This window comes from Brienomyrus brachyistius, chromosome 11, assembly GCF_023856365.1.
Source record: "Brienomyrus brachyistius isolate T26 chromosome 11, BBRACH_0.4, whole genome shotgun sequence".
NCBI lineage: Eukaryota > Metazoa > Chordata > Actinopteri > Osteoglossiformes > Mormyridae > Brienomyrus > Brienomyrus brachyistius.
This window is the reverse complement of record NC_064543.1, coordinates 6,916,731-6,934,237: the sequence shown is the minus strand read 5'-3', so window position 1 is coordinate 6,934,237 and position 17,507 is coordinate 6,916,731. Positions and strand designations below refer to the sequence as shown.

Here is a 17,507-nt window from a genome sequence, read left to right as displayed (position 1 = left end):
TTTAGAGTTTTGCTTCCAGTAGGGAGCTGGGAACGAGCAAAAACATGGCCCGTCTCTGGGTCCCTGAGGGCCTGGTTCGGAAACACCGACTTCAGATGTTTACGTAGCCGCTGAGGCTCTTGGCTGCCCCCTAGGGCCTCATATCGGTACACCTCGGCGCAGTGATCTCTGCGCTTCTTTCTTACCTTTGTCTTCCTGCTCGCTGAAAACCCTCTCGGCGATACGACACTTGAACCTGGACTCTCTTTCTTTACTGTTACTCAGTCCTTTGTAGGGGGGGGGGCTTTCTATTTTCCATATAAACACTCAACGGGGCTCCTGTCTATATTCGCTTATGTGTTTAGTTGGACTCTCCCCTGCAGGGAATGACGTAGTTTCTAGGACCCCTGAGGCGACGGCCTTGAAAGTGAACCGGCCCGAGGAGGAGGCGGAGGAGGAAAAGGAGCATTTCATCGCCTTCGCCCGAGTGTACAGTGGCGTGGTCCGAAGGGGCCAGAAGGTCTTTGTGCTCAGTCCCAAGTATGACCCAGCAGTAGGTCTGCAGACGGTGAGCCTCTCCCGCCAAAACACGTGGCTCTTCCAATGAGATCGCAGAGCTCAGAAAAGCAGCCGAACCCCCTCTCAGCTGCCTTTGAACGGTGATGGTTAAAATGTGGGCGGGGCTACAGCGTGGTGTTAATTACCGATTGGCTGTATTTGACAGGACATAATAATCCTGCCCACCAAAGGACCCTAACGGCATCTGCGATTGGCTGTCCTCAGTAAAGCTGCCTCTACGTCGCAGAGCTGGTTGGTGGAATTTATAGGCTAGCGCTCGGCGGGCATGTAGTTTGCAAGTTCGCAGCACACGGTGTGTCCTGAAGGGCCCCCCCAGCGGCAGCCGTAACGTGTGGGGTCGGCTGTGGGCCCCAGTCAACATGTTTATAATTTGCGCACCCCCCAGTTCAATCATACTTGAATTAAAAAGAAACTGGTAAGATACAGACTTTGGAGTGAGATCCTGCGATTTCCCCCCCCCCAGCTGACTGCGCCTCTGTGTCTCTGCATCTCTTCCAGCTGGCCCCTGGCTGCCCCCCCGCAGACGATCTCCCGGCCGTGCCCCATCTGGCCTGCCACCCCCTGGGGAGTCTCTACCTCCTGATGGGCCGAGAGCTGGAGGAGCTGGAGGAGGTGCCCTCAGGCAATGTGCTGGGTGCGTACACCTCCATGGGGGGGGGGGGGGCTCCTGCTTTTATTTCTCCTTATCTTCTTTTTGAGCTCCAACGCCTCTTGGCTCCATAACGAAGGAAACGCAAACACACTGTCGGCTCCCTTTCACTGATTAAATTTAACACAGCCCAAAGACTTCTACCCCCCCCATAACAATGTGACAGAACATATCTTTTAAGAAACGACACCAATATGCTATCGAATATAAAACCCAAAAAGCCATAAAACTATAGATGCACCAGCCATATGGCGTGATCACCCAGATGTCAGAGTTTAATTTGTATTAATTCGTGTACAATGGAAAACACACGCTGTCAGAGGACTTCTTCAGCAGGGTTTGATGCTTGGAAGTGCTGAGAGTGTCTGCCCGCTGTTACATAAAGGCTCTTTATAAATAGTGGCTGCGGTGTACGAGCGCCTGATTCACTGTCCGTCCTTCGGCGAGTCGCTTCCAGCGAGACAGATGGACTGGAAGCCTTATCAGAAATATGTGCTTTGAGGATGAGAGAAGCCTGCAGATAAGATGTTTTGTATCTGTTTAACTGTTACTGTTGTGTGTGTGTGTTGTTTTTGGTGAGCTTCGTGAGTTTGAGTTAAATCTCACGGGGTTTGTCTTTATTCATTTGTCTGTCCATCTGTCTATCTGTCTATTCCTCCATTCTGCTCTTCATCTGTCTGCTTGTGTCTGTGTCTGGATGACCAAATATTTCCACTGTTATTCTGTGGAATGTTTTTTTTTTTTTTTTAATATTAGAAAGTACAATTTCTAGTGCCCCCCCCCCTTCCCTATCCTACCCCAGACACCTCCCGTTCCCCATGTGTGGTCTCGTCAGCGATGCATCGTCTCGGCGTTTCGGCGACGAAACAAAGTGCTTTGCTGGCGATAAATTGCGCGCGAGTCAGAGCCGCGCAGTCAGAAGGCCCTTCTCGCGCGCGATGATCACTGAACGAGCCGCGGAGCGTGAGATTAATTGTCATTTTCATCTGCTCAGACCATAAGTTCTGTTAATCTTCTCGTAATGGATGGCAGTTGGCATTATCTGATGCTTTACTAAGATCCATTTCCTCTGATACATATCCAGGAATTCCTTTTTGCAACGAGTTTCCAGCTCTAGATAGAACCATTTGGACGTAATTAATGACACGTTCCGCTGTTGGTTGCAGGTGCCTTTGAGAACCACGTCCTTTTTAACACTCCCCAAAGCGAACTGAGGGTGCGCTACCTTCATATGATGTCACTGTTACTGTGTGTGATGTAATATAATGCTCACTAGTTCGTGTCTGATGTCATTAAACCCTTCAGTGGGGAAAATATGAAGTTACCCTTAATCAGATATTGACATGAAGAATGTCTCATACTGGGAATTGCTTATTTGCTGGTTGGATACTGAGGTAGCTGACATCACTGCAAATGAATGAGTTAATGTCCTGCTGTTGGGAGCTGGTGGTGAAGTTGGAAGGGAGGACGGAAAATGGAATGGGGGTGACTGCGGTCAAAAACCCGGACGAAGTCCTGCCCTGCCTGCCATGTGATTATTCCCTTAATCAGATGGAATACATCCCAAAAGCTCCACATCCACAATTTGCCCCCCCCCCCCCCCCCCAATCTTCTCCTTGCCGATTTGGGAAAATGTTAATGTGTGCAAATTACACAGTGAGTGGATCTTACCAGGTCGCTCGAAAATGATTAATCACGAACGCTAATTAAATATGTCTGTTAAGCTGTGGTACTCTTGAGAAATTGTGTTTTTTTTTTTTTTTTTTTTTTTTTTTTGCCAAGGTTAAATCTTCGGCAAATCTGCTACCTTAAGACCCCCAAGCGTGTAATTTTTAATAAAAAATTTGGGATTGGGATTAAAGAGAAGGCTTCCGAACAGAATAGTGATCATTTATTGATCCCTGTGGCGAAATTCTGTTTTCGTTTCTCCATCCTGTTCTCCGGAGTCCTGTAATCAAACATTGCTGTTGTTTGCCTAATGTTTGTCAGCGATGGTGATATATATTTTGGGTGCGGTGGGGGTGGAGGGTGGGGTCGTCATCATTATTTATTTTTTTTTTTCATGCCTGATTCATTTTGGAGTCATTAAGCCCACGGATTCATAGACGGTCGTCATCTCCGGAGAACAAACGTGTGTGATGTGGGTGACAGATTTTTCAGACCACATCAAGGGATGTTCGATGGCAGCATGACAGAGATTCCCCCAGACAGGCCATGAGACCACGCCCCCTGCTGGTCACATCTGGGACACCACGCTCTTCTGTTTTCCCACAGTCACATGTCACATCATGCCAGCTGACACTGCCACCTGTGCCATCTGCCCCGCTTGCCCTCCCCCCCCCCCCAACCAACTTGTATTTATACTCTTCCTTAAAAATCATTGTGCTGCTCTGCTCCCTTTCTGTTCCGCTTAATTTGGTGAATGAGCGAGGATGTCCTAGTGGAACTCTTTACTGACTATTTAAAAAGGCCACATTTGAACTTAAGCACCAGATTTCTGTCTCCCGATTCTTGACAGCGAGTTTACATGTCACTCTGATCTGTATTGAACCTTTAACGTGCAGATGTATTTCTGATGGGCATGTATCTGAATCCATTCCCAAGGGGCGGTCCTTATCGTTTATGGTCGGTCATGTGCTCAGTCATAGTTCTTTAGTTGGAGCTGCCCCTTATTTAGCAGAGCCTAACCGCCTTGGTTTCTGTAGACGAATACACAGCAGTTACAGCTGCAGCTACTTGTTTGTTTGGTTGGTTGGTTGGTTGTCGGTTATTTGTTATGTTGTAGAAAATCGGTCCAGGGTGACTCCTAGTGCATCTTCTGAGGGTGAGCGTAAAAGGAGCATGTCGTGTGGCATGGTCATACTCGCCGTACTTCCCTCTGAGCTCTCTGCGGCAGGCCTCTCGGACCTGATGCTGATCCACATCTGTACCTCAAACTTCACAGAACAGTCGCTCTGTCGTCGGAATATCTTTGCTTTGGTCACAGTAACTGTGGTCCCCGGGGGAATAACTGTGGTCCACTTGAACTTGTACCCACGGTAACAGTTACCTGGCGACGCGGATGCGGAGGGCACGGCCTTTTGGGCAATATTAACCTTTGCCTGTGAGAGGATGCTGGACTCGTTGGTAGAAATGATCTTCTTCATTATTAATGCGCCTTTTAAAATGATGAGTTCTATTAGTTGAAGGCTCTGTTTGTGTCATTTGTGCAATTAAGATTGTGATCAAATTGCTTCTGAAATATAAAAATATTTGTCATTTGAAAAGTTTCGTCTTAACTTTTTTATGATGAAAAATGTAGGAGTGCATCAATTTTTATATGAAGTATCAGCGCACTGTGAGGACAATTGCCTTAGAAGGGAGAACTTTTATCTAGTTAAATTGGATTTTCTCTTTGAAGCTGCCATTATTTGTGCTTATTTCAGTTTTACACGTCAGTGTGTTAATATAATGCTCAGTACGAAGTGCTCACTTTTAATCTTGTTTTTATTTTAATCCTCTAACGCAGACTGTACTGCGGGAATCGGATGCTTTGTGTGCGGGCACAGAGGAGGAGGGGGGCGATATGGGGAGGGGGCTGGGTGTCTGCCTGCGCTGTCTGACCTCGCGCTTCGGGGAGGCCAAAGAGGACGGACAGCATCGAATCCTTACCGTCTGCAGCTGTCTGTGGGAATGGGGAACGCCGAGCCGCTCTTGGTCAGAGGCAGATTGCCTTTCCTCGGGGTCGGTGATAAACCCTGGCAGCAGGAAGCAGGGCCTCAGTCCTCGTGTTTGTGGAATCAGCACGTGGTGAGATTTGATGGGACATGAAGCGTGCAAGTGAGCGGAAGTGGCTGAGGGGCTTCCTGCATTTTGCACGGTTAGTTCTCCTTGGGGAGGCTGCCCCCTGCCTCCCGCGTTTGCGATTACACTGTGTCTCCCTTCCTCCCATGATTTCTGCATTTGCGTCTCCTGCAGTGTTCCTCCGAGTACGGTCTTGTAGGTTCTGAGTAGAGGGGGCCGCGTCATCGCCACGGAGACGCGCGTCGGCGTGGAGGGACCGCGCTCACGCGGCATGTGCTGCCCCCCCCCCCCCCCCCCCCCCGCCCATGTTGCCGATGGAGACGTCGGCTGCGTCAGACTCGCCACAATGCAAACCAGCTGCTTCCACAGCCATCCTCAAATGTGGGGTGGGGAGCGATAAATAACGCTGATTCAACAGTGGGGGCTGGGGGCTTTGTGTCCCGTTAAGGCGCGTCCCCGGGGCTCTGAGCATGCGGCGTATCTAAGCAGGATCTCCCAGCCATCGTCACCGTTGGGGGGGGAGAGACCCCAGCCACTTGTTTTTATCTTTTTTCTTTATTCACACCAGAGGAAGTTCCCCAGGTATTTATTGACCAGTGAAGCAAATCTTCGCTCCCCTGCTTCACCTCACCACCTGGTGTGACCTACATTCCAGACTCCGCTGCTCCAGTGAAATGTAGCCGTTCAGGGTCTGCTGTTCGCATGAAACATTCTGCTTCAGAGCCTGTGGGATTAGCGGGAAAAATCCCCAATTGTTTTCGTTTTATTTGACCGTCCTGTCTTCGCCTCCAGCCTGCTGATGTTAAACACCCCCCAGTGGTATGTCACTGTCACCGACAAGAACCCCACCCTCCAGCCCGCTGCACCCAGATCTCAAGCAGGCTATAAAGGCCCCCTCTGTCTCCGGAAACCCAGGGTGTATGCGCTGTTGGCCAGCAGGTGGTGTGATAGAGGGAGAGAGACGGCGCATTTTTTGCTTATGTAACTTAATCGCAGTTTTACAGTAACAGAAAGATCCAGGTACCGCAGATGTTACCGTGTTTCTGTACAAACTTACTCTCGTTCCGCCACGGAATTTTCTGGTTCCCAGTTTTGGGCAATCGGTGTGGGTGGGGGGACCTATAAGGATGTATACAACAGAATACAATACCGATCTCCATGGGGAAATATTCCTATTGCCAGACACACCGATACTCAAACAGATTGGAGCAGAGCTGGGGGGTCAGTGTGCCGGGTCAGCTGGTGCGTTCTGACAAAGATTCAGGTTCTGGGAAAAAATACAGAGAAGAACATTAGAAATCACAGCATGCTTGACAAATCTCTGCGTTTGTCTGTCTCAGGGGAATAACGGTGCAAAGCTGGAAAAAGACAGATGTTAAGGATTTAGGATCAGGGATTGTTTGTTGCATTAAAACATGCGCCTGTGAAATCCCCAGGAATACAGCCGTACATCGCATATGTGTGTGAGAGAGAGAGAGACGATGTTCCCCGGTGGCTAGAGAGGGAAGCGCTCTTGGTGTCATGTGATACCGCTAATGGGTGTGGCCATAAATCTTAGAGGATGGGTGCTTTACAGAGCAGGAAATATGAGAGTAGTGGGGTGGGGGGAGGCAGCGGTAACGTCGTTAAGAATAGCGCGGGTGTGCACCATGAGGCCCTCCAGCTGCCGCCGTGAGCGCAGGGTCGTCCCGAACCCCTTTCCGCGCCACGGAGGATAAATGGACACTGTTAAAGTAATCGTGTGGTGTAGCTTTACTAACATCTGCGCGAGGGGTCTCAGTGTTTAAGAGTTTAAAAATAACGCTGGCCTCTGTTCCCTGGGCCGAGGAAGGGATCCGGCCTGTCATATACCTCCTGCAGTTGAAAAGTACCTCGCTTGCTTAATGTATGACCGCGGAGTTAAGAGGAAGCCGGTCACAGGCCTGCATGTTTGGCGCGAGTGATGCACTTGTGCTAAGGCCGCTATCTAAAAAGAAAAAAACAAAAGCCCTTCGGTGTCATAATTTCCGTTTCCGTTGCTGTATGAGCCATAGATTTATTGAATTAGACTTCAGCACCGATTTGTGGAGCTGCTAAAAATGCTGGAAATGAAGGAAGCGTTTCTGGACTGACGTCGCTGCCCCCGTACTTCTTTGTTGATGCGCCTCTGAATGAAACAGCCATAATTGCAGGCAGGATATTGAAGCCATCAGTCAGTTTGATTAACCGTGATTGTACATAGTATCTCCTCTAGTGTAGCCTTTGGCACCTTTCCCAGGATTCATAGCGGTATTTTCGGTTCAGGCTTTTAATTTGGAAGCATAGTTTACCTGCCTGTTATGCACGGCCTGCTTGTCAGGAGTGCTGTTTTCCGGAAGGTGCTCTGGTCAGAAGAATGTATGTGATGTAAAGCTTCTCCTGGTCTTCTGTCCTGATGTCTATACAGAATTTGGCCTCTTTGATCGATGTCACGTGTTGATTAGAGGGTGTGGGTGTAGCACATGAAGCTGAGAATATCTGGCTGCATGTTACATGTTAGAAAATACAAATATCCAGGTAATGACAGTTTTATTTAGCGCTAATGGGGCCCAGTCTCATTCCCCGCTTTCCATGGCTGTATTCCTGCACATTTTTCTGAGGCATAATGTTGTCCTTTCTTTGTGCGGAGCCCGGTTCTGGTCCAGAGGGGCTCATGAAACTTTACACAGGCCAGCCTGGATCTGAGGGCGTGGGGGAGTGGCGCATGTGCGTCTCTGAAGGGAGAGCCGTTCTAATCGGAAGCCGTGGGTGGGGCTCCACCCCCCTCAATCGCTTCACCTTCCCTGAACCCCCTGCAGCTGAGACAGTACTAGTACCTTTATTTTTTAATAAATCGTCTCGTTCTGGAGAAAATCCGACAGTAATGTTTTAAAATTGGAACGGGATACCTAAAGGCCTAAAGTAACAGATTTGGGGGTGCAGGGTGGAGGTTATATTCATCTCCTTTCCAGTGGTCTGTGTAATAAAGCAGCTTCCCCAGGTAAAGTGGCCTGTAGCATTTTCTCATAATTCTTACCTCTTATCCTCAGGGCTATAATCCATCTAAAATTAGCTGTGGGCTGGGCCCCGGGCCCCGGGCTCAGGAGCGGTGCGGAGAAGCCGCCGCAGGGTGTCTAATAAGCATTCTGCCCCCTCTGGACCCCTTTTAATAGCTGTGAAGGTTTAATAAGCTGCCAGTCCTGAGAGTGTGGAGCTGTTTTTTTAAAGGGCCAGTGTGGCTTTCCAGTAGGTCTGCCCTGCGGAAACCCCTTACCCCCAGAGCCCCCCACCTGAGGAGTGCAGTTTAGGGGTCTGCCCTGATGCTCGGCCCCCGAGCCACTGGCCGGCCCGGTACGTGGTGCGCTGGTCCCAGACTCCACTTCCCCCCCTGTTATTTTTAATGTTTCTTTTTATTGTCCGCTGTTGTGTAGCCTTGTTCCCCCCCCCCCCCCCCCCCGCCCCGTCATGGCAGGGAGGGTGCGGCTCAGCAGTGGCGGCCTGCAACCGGCAGCCAGCAACCTCTCCTCATGCATTACACATGGAGCTCAGCCTCCGCTCTGCTTCAGCCTCGGGGCAGAGGGATGAGGCGGGGGTGCTGCAGGGGGGTGCTGCAGGGGGGTGCTGCAGGGGGGTGCTGCATGGGGGTGGCGGGGACTGCGCCCTGGTTTCCTGTTGTATGCACATCCTTATTCTTGCCTCTCCTTGTAGTGTCAGACATCAGCTGTCACTCAGCCTTCCCTGGTCTTTGTTTTTCTCTCTCTCTCCCTCCCTCTCTCCATCTCTCCCTCCCTCTCTCTCTCTCCCAGTCCATTACTACCTCCTTGTTCTTCCTTTCAGATAGACACAGAATGATCTGCTTGCACGACATATTGAAAAGCCACACTCACCTTTGTGAGAATGCATAATAATTTTACTCCCACTAAATAATTTACTTTTACATTTTACTGCAATTCTCCTCATCCCCGAGCATTATTTTAGACACCGGCAAAAACGTTGTGCATCGCAAGAGGTGCAGATGGTCCGTATGCTGGTGTGGTGGGAATCGCCATGGCATCATACTGAAGTAGCTCACGGTCCTGCTAGTCACTTCAGTCACCTGAACAAAGGAAACGCAGAGCCGCCGCCGGCCTGCAGGGGTCAGGACGAGCCCATATGTGCCCCAGAGCCGCAAGCTGACTGCCGGAGAGGCGGTGCTGCTCTGGGTGGGGCTGCCAGACGGAATTCCCTCGCCGTCGTCTCCGCGACCTCTGCTTGCTCGGGGACGGTTCTCATGCGCCCCGTAGACTTGCCCCCTCGGCGACGTTACGCTTGATCTTTGGGCACTCTGCCAAAGCCCTTCCTGCTTTCTCTTCTCTCCGCTCTCTCAGATGAACTGGGGACTTTCCGTAGTTGCGGTCGAGGTAGTGGAGTGGGGGACTTCCATCGTTTGTAGGCGAATGTAATGACTGAGGTGCCTAGTCATTCTTTGATGGTGACTATTTTATCTTCAGTTAAGCTGGCCTTCTCAGGCTCTGCTCTCCTCGATTCCTGAGCACCCTACCCCCCTTCCACTCTGTCCACGTCGGTTTTATATAGCGCCCTTCTTGAGCCCTCTTCCCCAAAGCACTGAGCTGGGGTTTAGCGACAACGCAACATGTTACTGTCATGACAACAGTTATGCTGTGACTGAAGCCGGCGGGCAGATCGGGCACAGGGATCACGCCCCGTGGTAAATACCGAAGCAAAAACACGTCTTTGCAGACAACACCATCCAGAGGTGGGATTAGAAAAAAACCTAGATGATATATGTGTGATGAGGTCATGAGCCACTCACATGCTTTAATGATGTCACTTCTTATCAGACCAATAAAAAAAACGGAATAATTAAAGCTGTAATTAAACCTTCTGTCTGAAGTGAAAGTACTTTATACCGGCGTCGTCGTGAGAGGGGAGCTTGAGAACAGGTACCCATATAATTTGAAATAAAAGTGAATGAAATCTGGCCCCCCTTATGGTGTATTCTCCCTCCCAAATGAAGGGTGACCTGGTGTTAATTTAGAGGCCGATCCACGTACATGGGAACTGGCACATATATGTGGGTATTAATGTGGGCCATGGCTTCCCTCTTTATTAGGCCACGGGGTGTATCACTGATAGCAGGATGTGAGGAAGCAGTCAATTATAACAATGAAATCGTGTAGCTGAGATTTATTTTGTATCTGGATGGGTAGTAACTCTGCTTGAGGCCCCCCCCCCCCCCAATGACAGGGCTCAGCGTCGCCTCACCGTAATAACGGACACCCCCGCTGGCTGTGGGCCCAGCCCCTCGGTGCGATTCAGCCGTGACAGGCTGCGCGTTGCACCGCCCGCGTCCATCAGCATCTCTCTGTTCCCCAGAAAAAAAATACAAAACAAAAAGGCAGCTCATCACGCGGGCCGCGTGGACACCCTGCGCCGTCAGTCTGCGTGTTATTTACTCCCCCCGCTGCAGCATGTTGCTTTTCGGCTCTCTGTTGTGTTTGGCAGACGTCCGCTTATTCAGGACCTCCATTGTGCTACCAGGCATCAGCCAAAAATGCTCCTGCTTTTCAGACATGGGCCCGTGTGGCAGATACCATCTGAAATCACTTGCATAACTGTTTGTTTACACCCAGCTTGGGGTTTCAGTCATTCATTCCCAACAGCCTGTTTTCTCCACGTTGCCGTTACTGCCTGTGCGTTTATGTGTCGTGTGCGTTTCCTGGAATTTATGTACAAAATGCCCAGTTTTTTAATAGCTAATTATAATAGTCTTTAAATTTAGCAATTAGCAGAATGTGTTAGCGATGTTCCGTTATACCCATGCGTAGCTTTGTTCTTGCGGACTTTACCCACATTTAATTTGTTTTTTTGCCACGGTGTATAATTTTCCTGGGTGCGGCTCGTGCTGTGAGCGCGGTCCCATTGTTTTAGCTGTTAGCTGGCAGCCCACAGATTGACTGACTGTTTCTTCGGTTCCTCCTTTCCCAACCTGTGTGTCTGGCAGGACCTCAGATATTTGCTGTCGTCTTGTAGGATCCTTGTAGGAGCGACGCAGCGCCTCCCCTGGTGACAAATGTTTCATTTTGAATCCTAACAAGGGTTGACGTCACACCGAGTGTGTTTTCTTGTAAAATATTTCGGGTAATTAAAAATAAAAACTGAAAATGTTTGTGGAATGTAGTCAGATGCTCAGAATAAGAGGCCACAAGTTATTATGTTGGCAGTCGTTGTTTTTATTGCACGGTCATTTTCTTATGAACTTTCCCAGTTCCTCAAACTCACTTAGTTCACGGCTCCTCGTGTGCTTGTGCTGGACGAGGTCTTTCTTAGCAGCGTCTGTTTCAGGCCGGCCTGCAGTTTTGCAAACCGCGCGTTAAATCTGCCGGGGGGGTCACGTGATTTGAGTCACCACCCAAATCATCGCTAAGACTCCTGAGATTCCAACTCTCTGCTTTTATGCCATTTCCTCTGTGCCCCCCCCTTCAAAAATCCCATAGCCACCTTTATGACCATGTAGATCATGGTCCTTTAATGCCAAAACCTGCTGTAGGGGCACTGGATAAATGACTGACCCTGCACTCTCAGCCCAGACTTAGCTCTCTTCCTGTTTCTCTGCGTGTCTCTTGGAGAGCATGATGAGAGATGCGAAATGTTCCAGTACTTTGTACAATAGAAGTATGATCATAAGCATAATAAAAGTTCCTGAGGTAGAAGAACCCCCGGTGACCAGCATAGGTGGTGAGCTGGCACCGTGGAGGGACCAGGCGCATGTCGTGGGCCCGATCCTGGCCCGTTTGGGCCGTCCAAGGCGCCAGCTTTGAAGGAGTCGCTCGGAACCACAGCTGAGGGCGGGAGCAGATGCCAAATACACAAGGGGGAAAATATGCTCTTTATATAACCCGTGTGGCTGCCAACTGTACTTGTGGTTTTTGGACATGTCTCTAGGCTTGAATCAGCGAGCGCCTTCGCTCTGGGTCGGTGCCCAAGCGCTCGGGCGAAGGCTGCCGAGAGCGGAGCGCCTGTGGGACTCTTCAGCCACGCGGAGACTCCGCAAGTCCCCCCGCCATGGGTTCCCGCGATTTGGCCGAAGCTTTTCGCCATTTCGGAGAGTCTCACAGAGCGACACTTGCCTGCCTTTCCGACTTCAGAGTCCCCAGAAGGCTTCGAGGCTGGCCGGAGATCATCCTCAGAGTCCTTATGATCATTCATAATGTTTATTTTTTACTGTTAGTCATTTTAAATTGCATATATTCCCTTTGCTCCAGACGTGCATGTAATTGTCATGGGATGTATACAGAAAGCTCCGGATCGAATGGTAGCCATTTTATTTTTAGCATGTAGCAAACAGCATTTGATTATTCTTAAAGATGGTGGCACCTACAATAAAACTTCCGACCTATATAGTGAAATGCCGTCGTCTTTGGGTTTTTTTCCTGGCTGGGATTCACGTTTTAACGTGCTACTTTAGCAAATGCTGTTAGCTACGCTTAACGTGTTTCACGACTTGGGCAAGCAGAGGGAAGAAGGTGGCCTGAATTAGATTTTAGTTAATGGAGGGAAAATCCAGGGTCATTCTAGTTTTGCCTCAGACTGTGTATCTTCAGGTAATTCAATTTTTTAAGGACACGAGAAATGATAAAGAGAGCCATGCTACCAGGCCAACTGAAATATTAACTGCTGCTAACCTATGAAAGCTTTACGAGTAAATACTTTGCAGAGGGACTCCTCCAGGATGAAGAAGGTATTGTTGTAGGTATTGATGGTCGTAGGTTTTATTTAGATTATTTGGCTGAAAATCTCTAAAATAGCTAATCAGTTTGAAAAGACACATTAATATCAGTATTGATTTGTTGGATGTTTCATTTCCCCAACTGAATGACTATTCATGTGTCGCTAATATCTTAACGTTTCTTAAAGTATAACAGCAGAAATATTTGACGTAAATTGATCAGCCTGGGCTGTTAGGAGAATAAGTCATGATGTTGGTTTACTGTTGGACAGTCTGCCGTCCCTCTGGGCTCCGGATTCCTTTGCGAGGTGTTAATGTGACGGTGATGGGCTCGTCTGCACCCTCTCGGTGTCATGGGGGGAAAGGGGGGGGTGCCAGGCGTCACTCTTTTCCGAAAGACCTTCCTGGGGGAGGTTGCCGCAGGCCTGCCGTGAGCGATGGACTCCGTTACATTTCAGGCTGCTGAGGTAATCCTGCGATCCGGCACTGAAAGCGCTAAAAACATCTCTGACCAAACTGCCTTTGATACTGTGAACGATCTGTTTTGGCCATTGCTTTGGTTACTTTGCTTTGGTCGCTTTGAACCCACACCCCCCCCCCCCCCCACACACACACACACACACACACACACACACACACACACACACACACACACACACACACACACACACACACACACACACACACACCCCTCCCCACTTGGTTTTCACTTAAAAAATACAAAAAAAACAGCTCAGCTGCCTTATGTAAGTCCCTGTAATGGAATTCATCTGCCCCCGCCTCTCTATCTGCCCCCGCCTCTCTATCTGCCCCCGCCTCTCTATCTGCCCCCGCCTCTTTACCTGCCCCCGCCTCTCTACCTGCCCCCACCTCTCTACCTGCCCCCCGCCTCTCTACCTGCCCCCGCCTCTCTCGCTGCCCCGCCTCTCTACCTGCCCCCGCCTCTCTACCTGCCCCCCGCCTCTCTACCTGCCCCCGCCTCTCTACCTGCCCCCACCTCTCTACCTGCCCCCACCTCTCTACCTGCCCCCGCCTCTCTACCTGCCCCCGCCTCTCTCGCTGCCCCGCCTCTCTCGCTGCCCCGCCTCTCTACCTGCCCCCGCCTCTCTACCTGCCCCCGCCTCTCCAGCTGCCCCCGCCTCTCCAGCTGCCCCCGCCTCTCCAGCTGCCCCCGCCTCTCTACCTGCCCCCGCCTCTCTCGCTGCCCCGCCTCTCTCGCTGCCCCGCCTCTCTCGCTGCCCCCGCCTCTCTACCTGCCCCCGCCTCTCCAGCTGCCCCCGCCTCTCCAGCTGCCCCCGCCTCTCCAGCTGCCCCCGCCTCTCTCGCTGCCCCCCGCCTCTCTACCTGCCCCCGCCTCTCCAGCTGCCAACGCCTCTCTCGCTGCCCCCCGCCTTTCTTTTCTCGGCTGACCAGAGGGTGTTCCGAGTGCCAGTGCTGCCTATTTTTTACTAACAAAAAAGGTGTCTGTTTTTTGTGCAAGCCTTCATTTTTCGAGGAACTCACGGAAAGGGATGGTTTAGCTGCTGAGGAGTATGTGTGTAAAAAAAGCTTTTAAAAGTTAAGGAGAGTCAGGATCAATGTTAAAATGAAGCAAAGCGCAGTTTAACCTGTATAAATATACGTTTGTGTTACATAGGAAAGGATTGGCTGTAAGAGGTCTCCATGGGGCACTGCGGGCCGTGTCGAACCCCAGGCACTGCGGGCCGTGTCGAACCCCAGGCACTGCGGGCCGTGTCGAACCCCAGGCACTCAAGCGGAGTTGCTTCCCATCCAAATACAAAATAAATCTCAGCTACACTATTTCATTGTTATAATTGACTGCTTCCTCTCATCCTGCTATCAGTGCATCCGTTAAATACCCCGCGGCCTAATAAAGAGGTTCTGTTGAACCCTAACCCTCAGTGCCTGAGTGTCTGCAAGGGTCCACGTCAGAACTGTCATCCTCCAGTCATCCTCCAGTCATCCTCCAGTCATCCTCCAGTCACTCTGCTGTGTTAACTGTGACATCACAGGTTGTTTAACTGTGACATCACATGGCTGTTTGCAGAATCCTGCACGTCGTTGCACCTCGATGCGTCCTACCCCTGCCTTCTCCCCCCCCGATCCTCCCGCCCCTCACGGACCTGCAGGTTTCTCCAACTTATCGCTCTAGTCCGGCCTCACTTTGGCAGGGGTCGGTAAACATCTGTTATTTTATGTAAAACAAAAAGTAACATGTAAAATTAAACATATGGGAGCACTTAGGAACAGAATGTCACAGTGATTTAAAAATCTGCATTTTCTTTGGTTAAAAAGTTTCCATTAAATTGCCCCCCTCCCTCCCCCCGTCCCACTGTTTTATGACCTTGAGGAAATAAGTCTGTCTCCCTTTTATTGCTGTATTTCATTATGTTTTTCACGTACCAAAATCTGCTAGGATTACGGTAATGATCTTTGTTTTTCTTAATGGGTTACACTGGTAGATTTGCTATACGTTGTTACGTAAAACGGTTAAATGCGCTGCTGATAATCACGCCTTTGTGGGTGTACAGGACCTGCACCTTCTCTCTCACGCACTAGGCTGTTAACAGCCGGGGAAAAAATTCAGATATCGTACGTAATATTCATAGAATCTGCTGAATGTAGTGAAAAGCACAGGACAGCTGGCCGGGCCGTCCGTCTCTGAGCCGATAGAGACGTTGGATTCTTAGAGGCTTTCAGGAAATGATCATTCATCCGTAGCCCTTGGTGCTGTAATTATGCTCACCTCGTCGTCTTAAACACGGTATTATACCTCTGTCATGTGAGCTTAGCACTGTCTGTCATAACACTGCTCAGTTCCAGGCATCGTGAGCGATGCTGGGTATTTGCCTGGGTAAGAATGAACGTGATGCCCCCCCCCCCCCCCCCCCCGTTTAGGGTTATGGGCAGTAGCAGCGGCTGAGCAAAACAGGCCCTTTGTGCTTTGATGTGATGGAGTCTGACTGCAGTAACTCAAGTGCTGGTCAGTCAAAACAAGTTGGGTTGAAAGTGAAACGACTGTGAGCCGGGCAGATGTAGGGCACTCAGCTCGAACCCGGGCTCTCGGGGACCCCTTCTGTGCAGGTCGCCTGCCCTCATAATTGAGGACTGTCCTAAATGGAAGGTGCAGTGAGGAGGGCCTGTATCTGGAGCCACTGGGATGCGGTCCCGCCCGGAGACTGTCGCCATGACGAGCCTTAAAGCCACGACTTAATGACGGCAGTAAAGGGCCGTGGGATTGCGCCGGTCACCTCCTGATGACTGACTGCCATCTGGGGATAACGACCTCTCTGGCAGGGTAAATGCTTAGCAGGGTAAATGGTTAACCATGTTCCTGGACGTCGTTTTGGAGTCGACCGCTTCTCTTTCTGCAGATGGGGGAGGGGGGTGTTGGAGCGTTAGTGCAGCGGCCTGTTTAAGACTATCATGACGCTCGTCACCATGTGGCCGGCATAAGCAAAACGGAGAAATGCTGCACTCCTCCCAGTCGTCCCAGTCCTCCCAGGCTCGTACATCCAAGACAGTCTGTTGACTTCCTCTATGGTCCGGTTCCCGTCATGTCTTCCCCTATGGCGGTTGGCTTGTTTATTTCTGCGTCCTAATGCGGGATGCTGGGTCAGTGAGCCTTTCTGTTCGTTAACACGCTCCGGTGTTTTTGGGATTGAACCTCCCCGGCCGCTCCCCCCTCTTAACACCCCCTTGGCCCATGCCCCTGTCAAGCTGTAGTCTGTTTTATAACACTCGTTACTTCTTCGTAATGCTTAGACCCGGGTAACGGCGAGAAAGCCTTCGGCCGAGGGAAGCGGTGGAGTAATGTTTCGTGCATTATCGTTAAGCCGATAGCGTCCTTTAATGCGTTTGGAAGATAAATAAATAAGCGTCCCTCAGGAAGTCATTACGCAGAAGCGCGTCTCCTGAAAGCATGGAACGCGATATTCACACCGGGGCCTCAAACAGCGAAGTGCATCTCAGTCAATCCCGCAGAAACTTTGCCTGTCGATCGCCACGGACCCAGGAGTCGCTAATCGGCTCGCGGGAGTATGTGGGTGGGGTCCCATTAACTTTTTACGCTAATGTGACTGGGATAATGCATCCATTTGTTGTTGGGGATGCTTTGACCCCCCCCTTTGATGGATGTCCCCAGGTATGGGAGGTATGGAGGAGGTGATCCTGAAGTCAGCTACCGTCTCCACAAGCCCAGCCTGCCCCGCCTTCACACCCCTCAATTTCGAAGCCACCCCAATCGTGAGGGTCGCCATTGAGCCCAAACACCCAAGTAAGTCTGCACCTTCCCACACTCACACACACACTCACACTCACACACACACTCACACACACACACTCACACACACACTCACACACACACTCACACTCACACACACACTCACACACACACACTCACACACACACTCACACACACACTCACACTCACACACACACTCACACTCACACTCGCGCACCAGCCCGTGGACCCACCTCTCTTACAGCCGTTCGTGCTGGTTGAACAACTTTTTTTTAAAAAAAGTTAATTTTATTACAACCTCCTTTCTGACTCCAGTTTGATGTGACGTTTATGAGACGGGGGGGAGGGTGAGATTTCCCCCCCACACGGAGTCTATTAGACAGCTTTGCCGCACTTCAATAAAAAAAAAAACTCTTCATGTCAGTAAATGAACCATCTTTTTCCACCTTTTACAGAACCTCCCTGAAAACTCTTTCCTTTTCCCAGACTTTGTTCCTGTACCAAGCTGTGATAAGAGCCTTTCAGAAGCTTTTAGTAAAATTTGCATG

The 17,507-nt window shown here is 50.3% G+C and overlaps 2 protein-coding genes across 3 annotated transcripts in view; one reads left to right on the top strand and one right to left on the bottom strand.

Moving 5' to 3' along the window:
* The window catches only part of LOC125751747 (homer protein homolog 2-like), a 426,913-nt gene that overhangs the window by 251,691 nt on the left and 157,715 nt on the right, over window positions 1–17,507 (bottom strand). The window lies entirely within an intron of this gene.
* The window catches only part of efl1 (elongation factor like GTPase 1), a 53,410-nt gene that overhangs the window by 14,899 nt on the left and 21,004 nt on the right, over window positions 1–17,507 (top strand). The window contains exons 14-16 of the mRNA XM_049030987.1: window positions 363–547; window positions 1,057–1,192; window positions 16,861–16,992. Coding sequence (XP_048886944.1) covers window positions 363–547; window positions 1,057–1,192; window positions 16,861–16,992 — 453 coding nt within the window. The remainder of the gene's footprint in view (window positions 1–362; window positions 548–1,056; window positions 1,193–16,860; window positions 16,993–17,507) is intronic.